At 35.5% G+C, this 22,358-nt stretch overlaps 1 protein-coding gene across 1 annotated transcript; it reads left to right on the top strand.

Annotated features, from left to right (window-relative positions):
• The first annotated feature begins 3,556 nt into the window (after positions 1–3,556).
• Positions 3,557–8,525, top strand: LOC125779104 (uncharacterized). Its single transcript, XM_049459632.1, has 3 exons — positions 3,557–6,541; positions 6,596–7,091; positions 7,162–8,525. Exons 1-3 carry the CDS (start codon positions 6,002–6,004, stop codon positions 8,517–8,519), a joined length of 2,394 nt encoding a protein of 797 aa, XP_049315589.1. The 5' UTR covers positions 3,557–6,001; the 3' UTR covers positions 8,520–8,525.
• The last annotated feature ends 13,833 nt before the right edge of the window (positions 8,526–22,358 follow it).

Below are 22,358 nucleotides of genomic sequence, written 5' to 3'. Positions count from 1 at the left end.
TTCTGCAATATTTGGAAAAACACTTGACAGCAATTCTTCTTTTGTTGGTGCAATATTACAAAAGTTATCTGGTAAAGTGATTAAGCCAGTTTCACGATCAACAGCAAGTGGACCATTGCCTATTGCCAACAGTTCCCTTGAAAATGTGTCGGCCGTTGGATCGTTTTGAATTTGTACTCGCACATTTTTAGTCAAATTGAGTATTTTTACATGTCCCCATAAATAAGATGACTTTAAACATGCTTTTAATTCATCTGCTGGTGTTGAACGGGGAATCACAGGCAATGTCTAACGAAAATCACCAGCCAACAGAATCAAAGCGCCACCACATATCTGTTGATCATTACTACGCAAGTCTTGCAATGTCCTGTATAACGCTTCCACTGATTTCTTATGGGCCATTGTACATTCATTCCACACTTTTAATTTGCATTGTTGCAGACTTTGTCCATTCCCGAATTTTTGGAAACATTACAGGTGGGATTTTCATTTACATTCATATTCAGTGGTAATTTAAGTGCAGAATGGGCTGTCCGACCACCATCTAATAACGTCGCTGCTATTCCAGATGATGCAAGTGCCAATGCTATATTACTCTGTGATCTTATATTCGATAATAGCAAGGAAATCAGAAATGTTTTGCCAGTTCCTCCTGGAGCGTCTAAAAAAACATTCCTCCAGTTTCGTTTCGTACTGATTCCATTATGGTATCAGATGCGTGTCTCTGTTCTGGATTCAATTTACGCAAATTCAAGTTTATAAATGTGGTCAACTCATTCAAATCATATTGTTTTTCACGATTTATTTCTTGATTGAATGCATCATGCATTGGTCGATTTGGAGCTGCCAAACCCAATTGTGTCAATGCTTTATTTGCAATTACCAAACAAATATCTTCAATGATAATCAATGCCTCATTAAACATTTCAAGTGTAATCATTAAATTGTTATTTCCTGCAATTCGGCGCATTCGATGCAAAATGTCTTCAGTCATAAAATCCTTAAAATTTTCCCATAATTTCAGTGGATCAGATTGAAAACATGTTGCAATAATAATAGCAAATAATGTTCGTATTTGATGAGAAGATTAAGTGTCGCATCCCAGTGATTATCATCTTCCAGTAAATGCAATTCCTGACATGCTTGACGAAAAGTGTGACACCGTTACCTCTTTTCAAACTCAAAAAAGATGTAGGCCCACGAACATGAATCAATAGACGCAAATAAAAACATTCAGCATGACTGGGATGCACTGTGTAGAGACGTCCAATGACTGCACTTTCAAAAGTGCCAACCTTGAACTGGTCTTCCTTGCTTACGTCTGTTCCATTTCTTTCCAGATGCATTCCAAGTGTACTTGTGAATAAAGCAATGTTTTAGCAAATTGATCATTTTGACACAATTCGAAACAATTGATGGTGGTCGCTCTACAAATTGCTGTGCAGTATCAACTGCGAAATATACACGTTGTCCCTTTTGCAAATGTACTGACAAATGAATAACTGTCGGATTTCGATCATGAATTGGGAACGATAATATTCTCCAAACTGCCTCATTGCTACGGATATACCTTCCCATTTGATATTGTGTTATTTCATCATTTCGGTTCTCTGCAACACCAAACACAGCCATTTCGCTGCCTTTATTTACATACTTGCAGATATATTAAATCGATTTAGCAGAATTGCAATATTCTATATTGATTTGAGCTTTGAATGCTTTTGATAGTATTGGCGAAAAGGGGACAACTCACCTATTATGAACTGTAATATCTAGATTATTGACTCGTAGATTTATTGATTTGCCATTATCATCTGTTGAGCGTCGGCGATACAGTGGGTAACCGTCTTTTCCATTAATTGTCTCGGAAATGAAATCTCTGGGATACCGCTTCGTGCATTTCCCACCTTTCATACATGGCCAATTAATATTTATAACACCACATGGTCTATGAATCATACTTTTTGTAACAACATCAAATAAACCTGGATCGATTTCCTGATCAGGAATTTCTGCTGAGATGATGTCATCTATTTGATCGCTTGTTATTTTGTGGACTAACCATTACCAAAATATGGTCATGTGGTAATCCTCTCTTTTGTCGAATTCGCCGAAAACTTGATGTTTAACAATAAAATCCATCAATGACTTCAGCTTCTGTCTAAATACTCGTCCAGTTATGTCATGACGGTCTGTAGGAGATTGCCCTTCATATAAATATTGCTTGATTTCGTCCCATTGTGAATTACATGTAAATGTAATAAACAAATCTGGTCGACCATACAAACGAACATAGCAAATGGCATCTTGTGCATATTCATGTATGTGCCTTGGACTGCCTGTGTAACTTGCTGGTAAAATAACAACTTGTCCAACATTGTCAACACTTCCATCATTATTGATTGCATCGGAGAGATGTATATTGATTGATTGAATTGAATAAAGTTCAAACGCTCTGTTTCTATCTTTGCATACATGTCTACGACATATTGATGAAAGAGTCTCCGACATTTCAAAATATGATTTTCCTGATTTTGTCGCATCATAATTCTATGTGCATAACCACAAACTTATGCAAACTGTAATCAATTGCGTGATTATATCTAAATCCAGCACCAACAACAACAAACAACATTAACGTTTTGTGCGGCACGCCTTTGAACATTTTGATTAATACTTGTCGGCCTACGATCTGAACTAGATCTTGCAACACGTTCTCTTGTATTTGCAATCTCTAGTTCTCGCTGTTCTTGCGACTGATTTTCCCTTTCGTTTGATCTATTTTGCGTTCTACGCGACCAACGTCTAATGTCAGCTCTTGCTCTTCGTGGCATTTTTAGAAGAAACTAAACTAAAGATCATAAAGAACTTCAGTAATAAATTGATGAAATCCAGCAAATTCTGGACTCGAAAAGCTGAAAATGTGTCAAAATTCAATTAAAAATTGGCCAAAAAATTGAAATAATTTTTGTCTTACCGTTCGGAAGCGAAAATGAAACGTTCGAGATCGTCAGCACTCGAAAAGCACCATAAAGTGACGAAAAGATACGAAAATCTGCTGAAAATGTGACAAAATTCAATTAAAAATTGGCCAAAAAATCCAAGTAATTTTTAGCTCACTGATCGGATATTAAGCAAAAAAAATTCACTCAATTTTTTTTCACAAAATATCAAATTTGTGATTATGTCACTTGCAACAATCAGAACACTTGTTTAGCAAAACAATCGATTTTTATCTCAGTAATCATTGTTTTTTTTTTAATTTTGTTTAACAAAATATTCAAATTAAAACGATGATTAGAACGAAAATTAATTTATTTTTATCAAAATACTCACCAAAAAATGCGAAGAAATTAATATTTTCAAAAATCGATTATGATAAGATCAATCACCAATGACGTCCAAAGAGAAAAGAGAAATTATAACAAATTGCTATTTGCATCACTCCGTGCAATGGTCTCCAATACACAAACGACCAAAATGTATTCAATACTAATGAATGCTGTATGCGGTACAAAAAAGCCTGCGGCAAAAACACACTCACTTCACAAACGCAGCGCACACACATGCGTTACCGGATTTCAACCAAACTTCATATAAACCATATATGGACCACTGAAATCGCACGACGCGTTTATGATTAGTTCGGCGACGTACATATACGGACTTATTTTTATATATATAGATATTAGAAAATGGTCAACGAGTTTATTTTAATGAATCGAACGCTGCAGAGAGCGGCACGTCCACGTTCACAGTCTATCAAACTGGTGATTTTAACTTTTTTACCGAAGTGATGAACAACGAATAATTAAACAACTGGGTTGAAGTTTGAATCGATAATCAGCCTTCCGTTTTATTTTGTGCTTTCTTAAATACTAATATTTTGCTTGCTTGCAATAACTTAAAAATAAATGCTTGCGTAAAAATTCTTAAGAAATGTTTCTTGTTTAACTGTTGCATTTTCGTTAGCGGAAATGCACTTGAATGAACAATAAATACAAATTATTAAAATTCTTCGGAATTAATGGTACATTTTGTTGATTGTTGCATTTTCGTTAGTGGAATTAATGGTACATTTTATTAACTGTTGCATTTTCGTTGGCGAAAATGCACTTGGACAAAGAATTATTTGGAAAACTCAATAAATTAATATTCTTTATAACACCCCCACCGTTAGTTTGAGGCTCCGACGAAATTATATTATCTTTGCCGGATTGTTTATAGTAGTTTCATTTTTTAATTGTACATTTGGAATATATGTTTTTGTATTCTTAAAGAGGTATATAAAAATAATTAAGATACATATTGATATAATAATTGAGATATCTATACCAAAACTAAGTATTTTTGAGTTCTTATCTGTATATAGTATATTTTTCAGTGTTTCTTCGTATTCTATTTGCTTCAGATATAAAGATTCAATTTTTATGTCTGCTAGTGTTGTATTACTATTGTCTTTAATTTTTGTAATGATATTAGGTAGAATAAACTTGTCTTGTATTTTTATTTTGACATTTGTAAAAGTCTTGTTTAACGCGTTTATTTCACAATTTTCGAATTTGATTAAGTAATTTCCTCAAATGTTTAATTTAGCTTTGTTGCAGTTATGGGATATTGTGCTGTTAAAATGTTTAAGAATTAGTACTCCAGGAATTATTTCGCTTATTTCTTGTGTATTTAATGTTTGCATTTTGCAATTAGCTTCTTCAAAGTTTAGTATTTTGTTTAAACAATCATCGTTAATTTTTATAAGATTTCTTTTTAGATTATTTTTAATATATGTGCTATAAATATTGCTTTCTGAATCTATGAGAACATCAGAGTGGCTAATCTTTATGGACTTATTATTTTTGTCAGGAATGGGTACGAATGTCACCATGGATAGTGAATCTTGCGAATATTGTGGTATAGAGAGAATTATTATAATATTACCTTCGTGAAGTGCTATGGCTACTTTAATATTAGTATAACTGTCGAAGTCTGTGATTAATTTGAGTTCGGTTTGGCTGAGAATATCTGTGGGGATGATTCCCAGTTTCCCGGAGAAAATAATCTGTCCTATGTCGTCTACGTGATGCCGTAGGAGTGAGATGTCGTTGTTAATCTGGTATATGTGCTCTATAAATGTTATCTCGTCCTCTATGGTTGAAATTTTATTCCCTATAATATTCTTGACTTTGTTTAAGTAGTCCCCGATAATGTTTTGCTGATAGTTTATGTGGTTAGTTATATTCTGGATTTGGGAGTTCATGACATCTTATATATAAAATTAAGTGGCAAAACTTCCTGTTCGCATACTCCTCCTAGACGGCTTGCCCGATTTCAATGAAATTTTCAGGGGTGATTGGGGTCTGTTTGGAGGGTGCACATAAGAAATTTAATGTGTGTATCATTGCACGTTTTGCAAAAAAAACAAAAAAAAAAATGATACATCCCGCCTATACAACTTCTAATGAAATAATGTTTTGCCGCAAGATTGGTAGTCCTGTCAAATGCCTTTTACTAATAAACAGAAACAACTGGCGGATGTTTACAACTAATAAAAAACATTGACATCGCATGTTGATCGTATTTGCCTTTTTGTTCTTTCTATTGACATATTTTAAAATTGTGTGTATTTTTCTCTGATTTCAACGTGATTAACATTCTGCGTACAACACAAATCAAGTGAGTATTGTTGTTGTTTCGTATGTGATGCCATGCGGTTCGATTGTCGCTTGAAAATGCGCGGTGTGTGTAAAAAAAAGTGTTTCAACATTGTGTGTTTTTTCCAGATTTAATTCCATCGATTTGTTACATTTATTCGAACCGATTTTGTGTTTTTCTGCTGACCGTGCAACACACACAAAGCACGTGAGTATTGTTATTGTTTCGTTAGTGCGGTTTGCAAATACACTGTTGGTGGGTCTTATTGCATATGCGTGTGTAGTTTAAGATGTAGTTTTAGGTTAATTTTTACATTTTTATTTATGTACTTCAAATATGCATACTCTAGAAAATGCCTCGACTACGCCAACGTAATACGGTTGGCAGGCATACGAGTGATTCACGTCGAATGTCAATATTAAGAAGAAATCAAAACGAAGAGCAGCGCGCTGAAGTGAATGTCCGAGGTAGAGCGGTGTACAGAGAGCGGCGTACACAGATTAGAACTGAATTCGCCGACAATCAACGGCCAAATTACCGTCAAGGCCGAGTTCCGGTCCGCCTTCGCGATCAAATGGAACATGTTGGCTTTCACTACGATCCTGACTGCGACTACAGCCTGCATGGTGCCATTGGAGCAATGGATATTATTTGTACGCATTGCAATGCAGCGAAATTTCGAGGAGAAACAGCTGGCATGTGCTGCTCCAGTGGCAAAGTGAAACTGCCTGCATTTGAACCGCCACCAGGACCATTACATTCCTTGCTCACTGGAGAATCGCCGACGTCTAAGCATTTCTTGCAGAACATACAAGCGTACAATTCATGCTTTCAAATGACTTCTTTTGGTGCCAAAAAGATCATTAGAGATCCATTTATGCCGACGTTCAAGGTGATTACTTTGCATGGAATCTCCAGTGAAACATTTGACATTTTTATTCTGCAGATTCAGGGACAAATATACCATCGAGCAGGCTCGCTCATACCATTTGCCGATGCCGACTATCAATTTTTGCAAATATATTTCATCGTTAATGAAACTGACCAACTAAATCAACTATGTGAAATTGCGACCGGCACAAGGCGAGAAATCGTACTAAATTTGCAAAGATTTCTCCATGAGCACAATGAATTGATTCGATTGTTCAAAATCGCATTGGACCGCATGCCGTCTGATAACCATCGAATCGTCATCAGAGCAGACAAAATGCCGATGGGGCAGCATGCCAGACGATTCAACGCACCAACAATCGATGAGGTGGCAATCGTCATTGTTGGCGAACAGTTTGAATCGCGAGATATTGTACTGCACCGTAGAAACGAACAACTTCAGCGTGTTTCCGAGCTACACCGTTGTTATGATGCATTACAATATCCGATATTATTCTGGAGAGGTGATGACGGCTATCACATCAATATGCGATTGATAAATCCAACTACTGGTAAAAAAGTACAATTTCTGAGAAGAAATGCTACTTACGATTCAATATTTTGTGTATTGTTCATTTATAGGCCAAGAAACACCGAAAAAACTGAGTGCGATGAACTTCTATTCGTACAGAATAATGATTCGTCCGCAAGAAGATAACTACATCCTGAAATGTCGCAAGCTTTTCCATCAGTATTTGGTTGACATGTATGCGAAAATCGAGACCGAACGTGTCAACTTTATTCGATTCAACCAAGCGAAATTGCGTTCTGAAGAGTACATCCATTTGAGAGACGCCGTAATGAATGATGCAAATGTGAATAGCATTGGACGTCTGACAATATTGCCAGCCACATACATCGGCAGTCCGCGCCATATGCACGAGTATGAGCAAGATGCGATGTCGTATGTGCGCCATTACGGCAGACCGGATCTGTTCATAACGTTCACGTGCAATCCCAAGTGGAATGACATCAAAAGCCATTTGTTCCCCGGTCAATCAACAACTGATCGTCACGACTTGACAGCACGTGTATTCAGGGAAAAGCAAAAAGCAATGATGGATTTAATTGTGAAACTTCGTGTTTTTGGAGAAGTTCGATGCTGGATGTACTCGATGGAATGGCAGAAAAGAGGATTACCGCATGCACACATCTTGATTTGGTTAGTTCGCAAAATACGACCAGATCAGATTGACAAAGTCATCTCAGCGGAAATTCCAGATGAAGCAATCGACCCACAATTGTTCGACGTTGTAACAAAAAACATGATCCACGGCCCTTGCGGCGCTATTAATCCAACATCACCATGCATGATTGACAATAAGTGTTCAAAGCGCTATCCTAGAGCTTTAGTTGATGATACAATCACTGGAAATGACGGATATCCATTATATCGGCGTCGATCCGCTGAAGATGGTGGTAATTCAACGGTCATAAAAGTTCGGGATCAAGACGTTGATGTTGATAATCGTTGGGTCGTGCCGTATTCACCATTGTTGTCAAAAATTTTCGAAGCGCACATAAATGTAGAATATTGCAACTCTGTCAAATCGATTAAATACATCTGCAAATACGTAAATAAGGGCAGTGATATGGCAGTTTTTGGAGTAGCTGATTATCAGACAATCGATGAAATTCAGCAATACCAAATGGGCCGTTATATAAGCAGCAACGAAGCGGTATGGCGCATTTTATCGTTTCCAATACACGACCGGCATCCCGTTGTTCTTCATTTGGCAGTTCATCTCGAAAATGGTCAACGCGTTTATTTCACTGCAGACAATGTACAACAGAGCGCAGCACGACCACCGCGGACAACACTAACTACCTTTTTCGAGTTGTGTGAAACCGATGAATTTGCAAGAACATTGCTATATTCCGAAATACCACAATATTTCACTTGGAATCCATCATCGAAAACATTTCAACGACGAAAGTAAGGGGAGCGTGTTGACGGTTATCCAAATGTCCGTAAAACCGATGCCATAGGACGCATTTACACCGTCCATCCGAACAACGCCGAATGTTTCTATTTGCGTCTGCTATTAGTCAACGTGCGCGGACCAAGATCATTTGATGATTTGAAAACTGTTGACGGTTAGTTGTGTGCGACGTATCGTGAAGCATGTCAGCGATTGCATTTGTTAGAAGATGATATGCATTGGGACACCGCACTTCATGACGCATCACTCACATCTCATCCAAAACAAATACGCGTATTATTCGCAATAATAATATCTACATGCCTTCCGTCAAATCCGCAAGAACTGTGGAATAAATACAAAGACTGCATGACCGAGGACTTATTAGTTTTGGCGCGTAATCGAGCATCGGACGCAGACTGGCTATATACATTACAAATGTATAATGATGCTTTGATATTGGTTGAAGATCTGTGCCTTACAATTGCGAATAAGGCATTAGCGCAACTTGGCATAACTGCGCCCAATCGTTCAGTGATTGATATGCTTGACCATGAGCTTCAACGTGAACAACAATACGATTGCAATGAATTGCGTGCTTTCATACAAGCTAACATTACCAAATTAAATATTCAGCAGAAAAATGCTTATGATAAGATTATACAAGCGGTTGACAATAACGCCGGTGGATTTTTCTTTCTGGATGCGCCCGGTGGTACAGGGAAAACGTTTTTGATCTCTTTGATTCTTGCTACTATACGGTCACAGCAGAAAATTGCGCTGGCAATTGCTTCGTCAAGCATCGCTGCTACTCTACTTGATGGCGGCCGAACAGCACATTCTGCGTTGAAATTACCGTTGAACATCCAAGTCGTTGAAACACCAACATGCAACATATCGAGGAATTCAGCAATGGCAAAAGTTTTGCAAGGAGCTGGAATAGTTCTATGGGACGAGTGCCCAATGGCTAACAAAAAGTCATTAGAAGCATTCAATAGAACAATGCAAGATTTACGCCAAAACCAACAACTTTTTGGCGGAGCATTAGTCTTATTATCCGGCGATTTTCGGCAAACTTTGCCAGTCATTCCTCGATCAACTCCTGCCGACGAAATAAACGCATGTTTAAAGTCGTCAGTTTTGTGGAGACATGTTCAAAGGCTGACTCTTACCATCAACATGCGAGTCCAATTGCAAAATGATCGATCCGCAGCGGCGTTTTCGAAGCAGTTGTTGGACATTGGCGAAGGCAAAATACCAATCGATGATACCGGTTTGATCACATTGCCGAACAACTTTTGTACACTTTTACAATCGAAAGAAGAATTGATTGAAAGTGTATTTCCGAATATTGTTGAATGCTATCAACGCCACGATTATTTAAGTGAACGCGCAATATTGGCACCGAAAAATGTACACGTCAACGAAATCAATTTTGCCATTCAAGAAAAACTGCCAGGAGAAGCTACAACATATACATCGATTGAATAGCGTTTTGAATCAAGATGAAGTAGTCAATTATCCAACTGAATTCTTTGGATCCCCCCGGTCTGCCACCGCATCGTTTGGTCCTGAAAGTCGGTTCACCCATTATACTTCTACGAAATCTGAATCCACCGACTTTGTGTAATGGCACAAGGCTTTCAGTCAAAAAATTGTGGCCAAATTTGATTGAAGCAACAATACTAAATGGCAAGGCAGCAGGTGATGTCGTACTCTTACCACGCATTCCCATGATTCCAACGGACTTGCCGTTTGAATTTAAGCGCTTGCAGTTCCCGGTACGTCTTGCCTTTGCGATGACCATCAACAAATCGCAAGGGCAAACGTTTCAAGTGTGCGGCGTCAATTTGGAAGAACCATGCTTCTCCCACGGCCAATTGTTCGTCGCATGCTCGAGAGTGGGAACACCAAGGTGCTTATTCATTTACGCGCCAGGTGGAAAAACCAAGAATGTTGTATATCAATATGTTTTATAAATAAGTAACAGTTTTACAACAATAAATAAAACACAGAGTAAAAAGCCTTAAGAGTTTTAATCGATTTAGGTGTAGCGAGGCACACAGGGTAACAGCTAGTTGTTTATATAAGTTAGTTTGTTCATTTCGTTAGTTAAGTTTTCATCGTTCGTATGTAGTAATTTAAGAGTTTTAGTTATTTGTTCTTCATCGTCACTGTCCATTGTACCTTGCAATAATTTTTAGACCTTTTCCTATAATGTTTAAGAGAGCCCGTTTCCTTCGGAAATGTGGGTTAAGGTTTTCTATTTTTGCTCTTAATAGCATAAAGTTCTTATTTATTGTGTTTATTAATTTTTTTGATTCGCTGCTGGATATCTTTAGGATGTCAATGTTGGTTTTGATTATTTCCATAGTTCGTTCGTATTCTGTGGTGTTTATTATGTGTAGTACCTTTATGTAGTGTTCTACAGTTTTAGTCTCTCCTGTTTTTATCGGTATGTATCCATTATTGTTCGATACGTCCTGTAGGTCGATGGTTTGAGTCTTGAATGTTGGGGTAAGTGTTGCCATCATTATGATCCATTTAATCATCTAAAAAAAATTACATTTATTTAATTGTAGCTTTGATTTTGGGGTTACTCTTGTCTTGGTATTTCTTCTTAGGTCTAACGTGAGCTTTATAATATTTATGTCCAGTTTCTGTTATCTGTAAGTGGTCATCATCTATTTTTTCAGCATTAATTTTCCTGTATTTTCTGTGATTTTTACCCCCTCTTATCTCTCTAATGTAATTTGGTCCGCCTTCTAATTCTATATCCTTCCGGTTTTCATTTAACTTCTGAATGTACTTTTCTTTCTTTGAATTTATAAGATCATGAATTTCTTTGTATCTATCTTCATGTACTTTGCCATTTACAAAATCAATCGGTTTGATGCCGGTCGTGCTATGTATTATATTATTATAAAAACCTATTATTCTTATCATTTTATCTTCTATACTTTCGTCTTATCGTGCCTTAACAAGCGTATGTGCTCATTGATTGTGTTGTGTAGTCTCTCAATGTCGGCGTTAGACGTATGGTTACTATTGGAAGTATAGTGAATATCTATGTTCTCCTTTTTCAAAAATTCTTGCATCGGTATAGCTTTAAAGCCTAGTTCATTATCCACAACAATTTTATTTATTTTCCCATAAGTATTGATTATCAGCAAAAGTTTTGTTTTAAATTCTGTCCAACTCCTACCGTTTATTTGAAATGCTAGCGCGAACTTCGAAAATTTATCAATTGCTGTCATAAAAAGTTTCTTACCTAAAGTATAAAATACGTCTATATGTAATGTTTCCAGAGGTTTGGATGGAGTTTCTGTAATTTTGTAAGGGATCTTCGTGGGTTTCCTATCGTATTTTTCTAAGTTACAAATTTCACAGTTATTTATGAACTGAGTTATCCTTTGTTTTAATTTAGGATTGTAAATTCGCGTAATTAATTCTTTATATACTGCCTGAATTCCTCTATGGTTTTTGTCAAGATGTTCGTTTTTAATAATTTCAGTTAATCGATTTTCGTCTTCTATGTCTTCCGTCATGAGTGTAGATCTAAGTACTTTAAAATTTGGGTTATTTGAAAATAGTTCTTCGTAAACAGTTTTAAACATAGTATAAAATTCGTCTTCGATAAAAATAGCATTCAGTTGTGTTGGATTAAAATGATTCTTTAGTATTGTAATTGCTGTTTCCCTGTCCATTTCCTTCATAGAAATTATTCTTCTTCTATTTTTAAAAACAGATTTATTTTTTATTCTTAATGATCCAGAGGTAGTTTTTATTATAACTACTTGATTTTTAAACATATTAATTGGTGAAGTAGTACTTTTTATCGTTCCCCTGTCGCATTCTAGTGTATTAATGCTGGGTTCAATTTCAATCCTTGACAAAGCGTCGGCATTACTATTCTTTGTTCCTTTCTTGTACCTAATATCATAATCGTATTCAGATAGTCTTAATCTCTACCTAACAAGTTTTGAATTTGGTTCCTTTATAGAAAAGAGCCATGTCAGTGGCTTGTGATCTGTCTCTATTATAAACTTACGACCAAAAAGGTATGGCCAAAAATATTTTGTAGCCCATACGATTGCCAACAATTCTTTCTCTATTGTGCTATAATTTGTTTCATGCGTATTAAGGGTGCGACTGGCGTAGCATATTGGATGATTATCTTGCGAAAGTACCGCTCCCAAAGCGTAATTACTCGCGTCCGTTGTCAATGTAAATGTTTTAGAAAAGTCTGTTTTAGAAAAGTCGTAGTCCGAGTCATTTATATTTATCTGTGAATCTTTCTTTAAGCACCTAGTCATTGGTTTAGCTATAGCCGAGTAGTCCTTTATGAACTTCCTGTAGTAGCCTGTGAGCCCTAAGAATTGCTTGATCTGTTTTGCTGTTTTGGGTATTGGGAAGTTAACAACGCATTCTATCTTTTTAGGATTGGGCTTGACTCCTTCCGTTGTAATTATGAGCCCAAGGAACTCTGTTTCCTTTTTTAGAAATTCTGATTTATCTAACTGCACTTTTAAATTTGCCTCCTGTAATCTTGCGAATATAAGTCTAAGTGAGTTCATATGTTCCTGTAAGGATGTTGAAAATATGATTATATCGTCCAGGTATACTAGGCAGATTTTGTTGATATAATCTTGGAGTAGATTATTCATCAATCTCTGGAACGTTGCAGGGGCTGTTTTTAGTCCGAAAGGCATTCGCAGAAATTCATAGTGCCCTCCTTCGACACTAAACGCAGTTTTGTGGATGTCTTCTTCCTCTATCTCGATTTGGTGGAAACCCTTCGCCAAATCGAGTGTAGTGAAGTACTGGCTTCTTCCCAGTTTTTCAAGAATCTCTTCTATGTTCGGGATGGGAAACTTATCATCGATCGTTACTTCGTTCAGTTTACGATAGTCGATTACAAGTCTCCACTTTGGTTTCCCGCTGGCATCGGCCTTCTTTGGCACGATCCAAATTGGGGCTGAGTAGGGAGAATTGCTATTCCTAATTATCCCGTGTTTTAACATTTCTTGGATTTGATCTGTGACTTCTTTCTTATGTACGTACGGGTACCTATATGACTTAGAAAATATAGGTATGTTGTTTGTAGTTCTAATTCTATGCTTTATTGCTGAAGTAAATGAAAGTCCTTCATTTTCCTGGTAAAAAATATTACGATATTCTTTTATTATTTGCAACAATTGTGACCTTTCCTCGGGGTTCAAGTGCCCTATTCTAATTTGGTCAGCCAATGGTTTAGATTCTTTATTTTCGATTATGTTAAAATTTTCGTGATCTACTTTTTGCGTAGTCACCCGATTGGTTCCAGATAGTAAGTTTATCTTTGCCTCTTGATTTCTTACATTTAGAATTCCTTCTCTTACAATGTTTCCGCCGTTTTCTTTCTTATAATATACTAGGTCAGAGTCATCTGGTACTACTATCTTTCTTTCATTTAAGTTTTCGTTTTCGAAGTGCATAGGGAGTGTTTTGTTACCAATATTTATTTCGTTCTTTCTATAATCGATACAGGCATTTAGTGGTCTCAATATGTCGTTACCTATTAGACCGTCAAAAAAGTTATGAAATTTTATTATATAAAATTCTATTGGTTTATTAGTTCCAATGTCGCTAAATTCTTCGAACATGGGTACTATTGCCTTTTTGTCAACGTAAATTCGATGTTGGAGAGTTTTAATTAAAAGTGGGCTAGTTGGATGAATTCTTTTGGGGTCGCAGATACCCGGATTTAAAATGGAGTTTGTTGCGCCTGTGTCTATTATAAGTCTTATAAAACCTATCTTTGTTTTTATTATTATAAATAGTAATTTATTCTTGAGGCTGATTCCTGAAAATTTTCAGCCACTTCTATTTTTCCTATGTCCATAGGTTCCGGTTGGTTTCTGAAATTTGGTCTCTGGAAGGATGGGTTTATAGGACTGGGGTTTTGTGGGTTTGCTTGTTGGTATGGTTGAAATTGTTGGTAATTTCTTCCGTTATTTTGGGGCATTGGTTGGAAATTCCTTCTGTTGAATAGTTGTTGGGAATTCCCGTACTGTGTTCTATTCCTACTGTCTTTTTTATTGTATTGTGTATAGTTTCTATAGTCAGTATTCCTATTACTTGAATGAGTTTTTAATTTTGTGCTGTTGTTCACGTTATTGTTCCCTGTATGTGCGTACCCGGCTTGGAACAGTATGTCCATAGCATGTTCCAAGTCTTCTGGGTTCCTACAGAAAAGGATTGATTTCATTGGTTCAGGAAGTTTGTTTTTAAAGATATTGAGGGCAGTGCGTTTGTTGTTCATCGCACTCTCTCTAGTTGCTTCGGTTTCTCCTAAAATGGTTACTAATTTGTTATTTAACCTGTGTAACCTGGTTTTCATGTCGTTGTAAAAATCTAAAGTGTTTGTTCTAAAGGTCACGCTTCGTAATTCGTCAAAGAGTTCTTCGCAAGAACGTCTATCCCCGAAATTATTCTGTAGTATGTTTTTAATCTCTGCCCATGAGGTCGCGTGGCAGTTTATTTCTATTGCCTGTCTTGCTCTTCCTTTTAGCTTTGATTTTATTATGTCCGAAAAAACTAGTTGGGCCAGTTCATCATATGTTTGTAGGTGTGGGTGTATTCGGTTAATAAGTGTGGTGAATGTCTGTAGGTCTCTTGAGTCGCCACAGAATTCAGGTAAGTTATTAAGATATTTTAAAGGGTTTATAGTAAGAATGTTTTGAACTGGTACTGCCATTTTATTTCCCTTTTTTTTCTCTTGTTTTCCAGACGTATATAGTAATTTTCTTTCAATTTCTTACTCTATGCTAATTTTTTCAGTTACATACATTTAATAATAATAATAATTATATATAATATAGTTAATCGGATTCTCACTTTCTGATGTTGTTGTTGAGTATTATATTGCTGTCTGTCTGGCTCTGTGTTGGGTTTGAAGTTGATCTGGATGTGTTTCCAAGGATGGAAAAAAAATTTGTCACTATGTTGTGTTTAAAGTTGATTAGGATGTGCAGTTGGTTTCTGGTGTTGTTGTTGAATATTATATTGCTGTCTGTCTGGCTCTGTGTTGGGTTTGAAGTTGATCTGGATGTGTTTCCAAGGATGGAAAAAAATTTGTCACTATGTTGTGTTTAAAGTTGATTAGGATGTGCAGTTGGCTGATGAGTTGTTAATATGGGTATATCTTTATATTTCGGTTGTTGTCTGAAATTATCGTCGATAAGAGTAAATCTTTTTTACCCTTTTCTTCACCCCCTTTTTGTATTATTTTCGAAAAATTTGTACGTTTTAAAGGATTCGTTCTTCAATCTTATGAAGTTCAAATGTCACTTTCACTAAACGTTTTCGCAAAAATATTTTGTGTTTTAAAGGATTCGTTCTTCAATCTTATGAAGTTCAAATGTCACTTTCACTAAACGTTTTCGCAAAAATATTTTGTATGTTTTAAAGGATTCGTTGTTCTTATTTTTTTTCTACCCGTTACGAATATAGAAATATTCAATATCCTTTCTTATGTAACTTGATTTTAAATTTTTACACACAAGGATACACGGGTATCCTACCGACTGCGCCACTTTTTTCACCGAAGTGATGAACAACGAATAATTAAACAACTGGGTTGAAGTTTGAATCGATAATCAGCCTTCCGTTTTATTTTGTGCTTTCTTAAATACTAATATTTTGCTTGCTTGCAATAACTTAAAACAACGAATAATTAAACAACTGGGTTGAAGTTTGAATCGATAATCAGCCTTCCGTTTTATTTTGTGCTTTCTTAAATACTAATATTTTGCTTGCTTGCAATAACTTAAAAATAAATGCTTGCGTAAAAATTCTTAAGAAATGTTTCTTGTTTAACTGTTGCATTTTCGTTAGCGGAAATGCACTTGAATGAACAATAAATACAAATTATTAAAATTCTTCGGAATTAATGGTACATTTTGTTGACTGTTGCATTTTCGTTAGTGGAATTAATGGTACATTTTATTAACTGTTGCATTTTCGTTGACGAAAATGCACTTGGACAAAGAATTATTTGGAAAACATAAATTAATATTCAATAAATTAATATTCTTTATAACAATTTTACTCACACTTTGCTTATAATATATTGGGTTGTCAAAAAAGTCTTGCGGTATTTTCGCTAGTTGGCACTGAAAGCGCGTAGTTCTAGTTTTATTCGTTGCATCGGGTTATGCTATACCTTTTTGGAAAGCTCATTTCACGCGCTAACACGTGTTTGATTGATTGTCGTTTCTTTTGAGTCGTTCGTGAGTTATAGCGTCCCAAACATGGAGCAAAATAAAGAGAAAATACGGCATATTTTACAGTACTACTACGATAAAGGCAAAAATGCATCTCAAGCCGCCAATAAAATTTGTGCAGTTTATGGACCCGATACAGTTTCCATTTCCACCGCACAACGATGGTTTCAACGTTTTCGTTCTGGTGCAGAGGTGGTCGAAGATGCGCCACGCTCCGGAAGGCCTGTCGTCGAAAATTGCGATAAAATCGCTGAATTGGTCGAAAGAGGCCGGCATAGTAGTCATCAAACCGTTATAAACCATTTGAAGAAGCTTGAAGTCACTAAGAAGCTCGATGTATGGGTGCCACACGAATTGATAAATACCGCAAGACTTTTTTCACAACCAATATGTCACGCTATTACACATGGAATGCATCATCGAAATCGTTTCTGCGTCGAAAACAAGGAACACCAGTTGAAGGATATCCAAATGTACTTGCTTTAGATGCTCTGGGTCTCATCTACACAGTACATCTAAATAACGATGAATGTTATTATTTGCGGTTGTTGTTGGTGAATATTCGTTTAAAAAACAGAACAGTAAGTGGCCGGCTGTGTGCGACTTACTGTAAAGCATGTCAACTACTTATTACATTTATTTTATTATTATTATTTATTATTTTATTTAAACGATTCGCACTGGGATGATATGCTCAAGGGTTCTGTAATATCATCATCGCCGCATCAAATTCGTACATTGTTGCGATTATCATATCGACATGTTTCCCCTCGAATCCAAAATATTTGTGGGTTAGCCCTTGGCCAGAATCAGATCACGAAATGATAAATGCATGCCTAAAATCATCAAATTTGTGGCAGTACGTTAAAACACTCTAATTAAAATTTAATATGAGAGTATTTTTGCAACAAGATGAAATTGCAAATGTATTTGTTAAGCAGTTGTTAGAAATTGAAAATAATTAAGTCGCAGTGGACACCTCGACCGGACTCATCACATTTCCCATAGATTTATGTCACATCACAGAACCAAAAGAGGAATTTTTTCAGCGTGTTTGGCGGCAATATGTATTGGCGGCGAAACATAAAAATGTTGAGGATTTCAATGCGGCCATTCAGAATTTTCTTCTAGAACAGCTGGTTTCCTTCAAATCAGTCGACACCGTTATGAGCCAGAATGGCGTAGTCAACTATTCCACAGAAATTCACTGGAATTGCTTGGATTACCACCTCACAATTTGCAGTTAAAAGTAGGACCAGTTGTAAGTAAGAAACATGATCTATCGAAAATAATAATAAAACTTCATACTTCATTAAAAAATGTTTTTTTTAATACGGATTCGTTTTGTTTGCTTTGAAATTAGTTTATAGAATAGTTTCGATCTTTTATCAATCGATTGAGGCAGTACGAAATATGCCGGGTCAGCTAATATGTCAATATTTTGCATTGATGTTCAAGTCTGTTAATAAATTCTTGTATTTTATGTTTCCGATCATTATAAGTATTTAATTCGTAATAACTATACCATATTAAATCCCATTTTGAAATTATTATGTCCATTTTACTAGCCGGATCCAAACATATTGCTGTATTATTTTTCAGCTAAGTCACTTAAGCTCGTGGCTTAGTTGTATCGTTAATGCCTAATGATTTATCTTAATGTTGCAACGTTAAAAACCACATCAATTATTTGCTTTTTCTAGTCGTCTGTTCTGAGTTTGCAGAGGATCGGAATCAAATAATTTCGTATATACATATATTCTATATAAATCATACACTCACTGACAAATTCGTCATAAGATTAGTCAGAAAAACGAAAATCATTATACAAGGTATGTATATGGTAGTTGGAGTAGTATCGACCCGATTTTATCTGTTAACTATTCATGTCACATTCATGTCACATTCTAAAAAAATGTGCAATGGGGTTTCATTAAAGTAGTTAGAAATGAATATGTACATATGTCGGCTGGGTAAAATTTTCGCCCAAATGTATATATTCTAAGCACAAGGATATACTGTTATGAGTAAAACATGTTCAGTAATTTTCATTGACATAACTCAAATGTTGGCCAATATATCCATCATAAAGCCACCTGGAAGTTCGAAAACCTTTATTTAAGGTACAAGGAGCCTTTCAAAGTAAACAGAACAAATGTTTTTTCGGCAACATTTTTTTTTGGTTTTATTCAAAATAGTCCCCTTCTGCTTCAATACAGCTTTTTGCACGGTTCAAAAGCATGTCGAACGAGTGTTTTAGCTCATTTTCGCACCGATAACACAAACTTAATGACACGTAAAACTCAATAACTTCACTTCCAATCTATGAAATGCCATGAAATTCTCAATGGACAATCGATAAGGATAGCATATACAGTCGACATATATGTAGATGGCGCCACCAGGAGGGCCTGGATTCAAAAAGTCCTGTTTACATTGGAACACACCTTGTATGTGAGGGCTGACGGAAGTATTGACCCAATTGAACCCATTTTTGATACTCAGAAAACTGCTTTCTATATGAATGGTTTTACACCTTGAAGTAACTAGTTCCCTAGTTTTGATACTTCAGATAACAATGCACTGCTAGTTTACAACTGTTTAGATTCACATACAAACACACACTTGGTAATCTACTACATATCAGTTGCTGCTTGTGTGTATTAGTATTTGGAGTATGTATGTTTTTTATATTTATATTAGTTTTATGTATGTACAAATTTATGTGTTTTATTCGATAGGCAATGATTTTCACATTTTAATGAACCAGTTTCGTATTACAATTTTGTTGCTTACCATTGCACTTGACATTTAATGAGCTTTATACTCGTAACAAGAAGAATGTTTAGTTTAATGTTGGGTCAAACCATGTCAAGTGGTTAATGAAACTTTCGAAAAATCTCCGATTTTGAAAATTAGCATTTCATAAGGAAGGGCACCAGACGCATACCGTGTGTGCACGGTTTGTTCTGCAGAAATTATTTGACCAAAAATCACATTTTACGTATTCACCTGCGACTTCTTCCTTTTCGGAAAAATGTATTTGCCCATGAAAGGAAAGCGTTATGCAGACGTAGAGGCCATTAAAAAGACTTGCAGCAGCATACTGGCAGTCATACCGGCCAAAGAGCTAAAACACTTGTTCGACATGCTTTCGGACCGTGCAAAAATCTGTATTGAAGCAGAAGGATACTATTTTGAATAAAATAAATTGATTTTTCCACAAAAACCATTTGTTCTCTTTTTTTAAGTCCTGTTTACTTTGGAACGCACCTTGTATTTCAGAAGATGTCCTTTGTTCAAAGTTTCAGCTGCTTCCAAAATGAATTCTTTAATGAAACCTCCATCGAAAAATGAGTGGTTACCTAAAACCATTTTAAGTGCAATCGCATAGCTGACATGAATTGCACCGTAACTATCAACAGAACACTCCTAAGTACAATATTCCAGATATTGCCATATTTGGAATAACTTAATAACTTACAAACCTCTGTTTTAATGTTGCCATACGTTCATAAAAAATCGGTACGGGACTCACTTGTATACCGATGATATTCTTTGTGTTACGCTTCAGAATGTCTTTGAATACTGTATTTCTTCATCTGAACATGATTTTTACATCCTGACTTAAATACTTTCTTCCCATTACACATTAAATGAATTAATTTTTGTTTTTAAATTTTGGACACTGTTTTCACGCGATGATAATTTTTCTGCACATTTAAATTATAATAACTTCAGTTTATGAACTACTATTTCAAACACATACATATGCACAAATGGGCGCTCAGTACACACCTATTAGCGTTTGTATTCTATTTGTATGCTTAGCCACTCTCAATTAATAATGCCATACCGCGCAAATATATTTTTACTTGATGATTTTTTATTTGTTTGAAAATATAGTTTTAATACATTACCAGGGGCAACTTACTCGTAGATCTTTAAAATTTAATAAAACAATTATAGAAAAAAACCTCAGTTCTTATTTTAGTAAAATGATCAAACTGAAAAATATCACAAATCATATATTTATATAAGCATTTTCATTAAATAGAACTGCAATATGTTTAAAGAAAATGTATATTATGGTCACAAGTATCTTTTTGTTTACATATGTATGTATGTAGATACAACTGCCTTGCATATGTACGTAAAAAGCCAAAGAAAATTCGTTGTTTAAATATATTTCTTGAAAGGTTTTGCCATGTGATGCAGGGTAGAATTAATTTTCAGTTACGAATGATTAAAAACATTTATTAATTGAGAAGCCTGTTAGGCTTAATTAACCTTTCTAAGTATTGAAAGATCAAAAGTCAGTTGTCTTAATATACCATAAAATCATAAAAAAGGATTCAAGTAGTTTCGCCATGTACAGAAACTCCCCTTAAAGGCCACTCACACTTTCTTTTAAAAACAAAAATGCACCAATTCCGAAAGATCGTTATAAACTTTTATTCCTTACGAAATGCACTTCTAATTGTTATAACAAAATGTGTTTAATTAAACTGAATTCTTACAAAATGAGATAGTTTAAAAACGTTAAATATATATATATGTTTACAGGAGGTAACTAGCGGAAAGAACCGGGAGGCTGCGAAATCGGAGATGTTTATTGATCGACGTCGTATCGAAAAAAGGTGCGCGAGAACCTTTCTCTTTCCCTTTTTTTCTAATTGGAATGCTGGATGGTGTCACCGTGTTTTGGTGCATGTGTGTGTGTTAATGTATAATATAATGTGATGTCGCGTGATGAGGTGAATGCGTGCTTTTGATTCGGTGTGGTGAACCTATCTAGCCCTGGTTCGTTTCGGCTAAAAATTTGCCCATTACTTGAAACAATGGACTCTAGAGGTATACCTCAGTTGTTTGTACACTAGTAAGAACTGCAAACAGTATTCTTAATAGGGATAAAGAGAGACCCTACTTATTCCAGTGTAAGAGTCCATTATAATTATCTTTTTTTAAAACACTTTGCATTATATTAGTTTTTAGGTATTTACATAAATTAAAACACCCAACATTCATTACGATTAAAAGTTAATATAGGTTGGTCACATAATACATTTTTTTATGATTTAGTGGTATACATATTAATACCACTAACTTTATAAACTACTTAAAAAATTTATTTAAACTTGCAATTGTAAAACGACAAAATATACCCGATCCAGTCAATTGTTAAAGTCGGGTAGGTGAACTGCACTTTCATTTTCAGTGAACAATAATTTGGGCCTCCTTGGCTTCACTGCTATCAGACACAACCAAAATTAAAACAAAAAAATGGTTTCCATAAAAGTAGATATGAAATACATACTTTTTTTCCTTTCCTTGAAACTGAAAAAAAATTAAATTTTGCATTTTAGTTGATGAAATAATAATTTTCAAGATTTTAGCAGGATTTTGGCGGCATATGTATTGTTACGAATTTACTGCTTGCTAGTTTACTTTGTTAGGTTCGTATCTCTGGATTGACAAATAAAATCAACACTGTTTAATTTAATTCAACAACTCTTTATTTCACAACTCGTCTACACTATAGCAGTTTACTCTTAGCACTGACTGATTACGTTGGCGCTGCCACGGCTTA

Source organism: Bactrocera dorsalis, chromosome 6 (genome assembly GCF_023373825.1).
Source record: "Bactrocera dorsalis isolate Fly_Bdor chromosome 6, ASM2337382v1, whole genome shotgun sequence".
NCBI lineage: Eukaryota > Metazoa > Arthropoda > Insecta > Diptera > Tephritidae > Bactrocera > Bactrocera dorsalis.
Note: the sequence above shows the minus strand (reverse complement) of the source record. Positions and strands in the feature narration are given on the sequence as shown.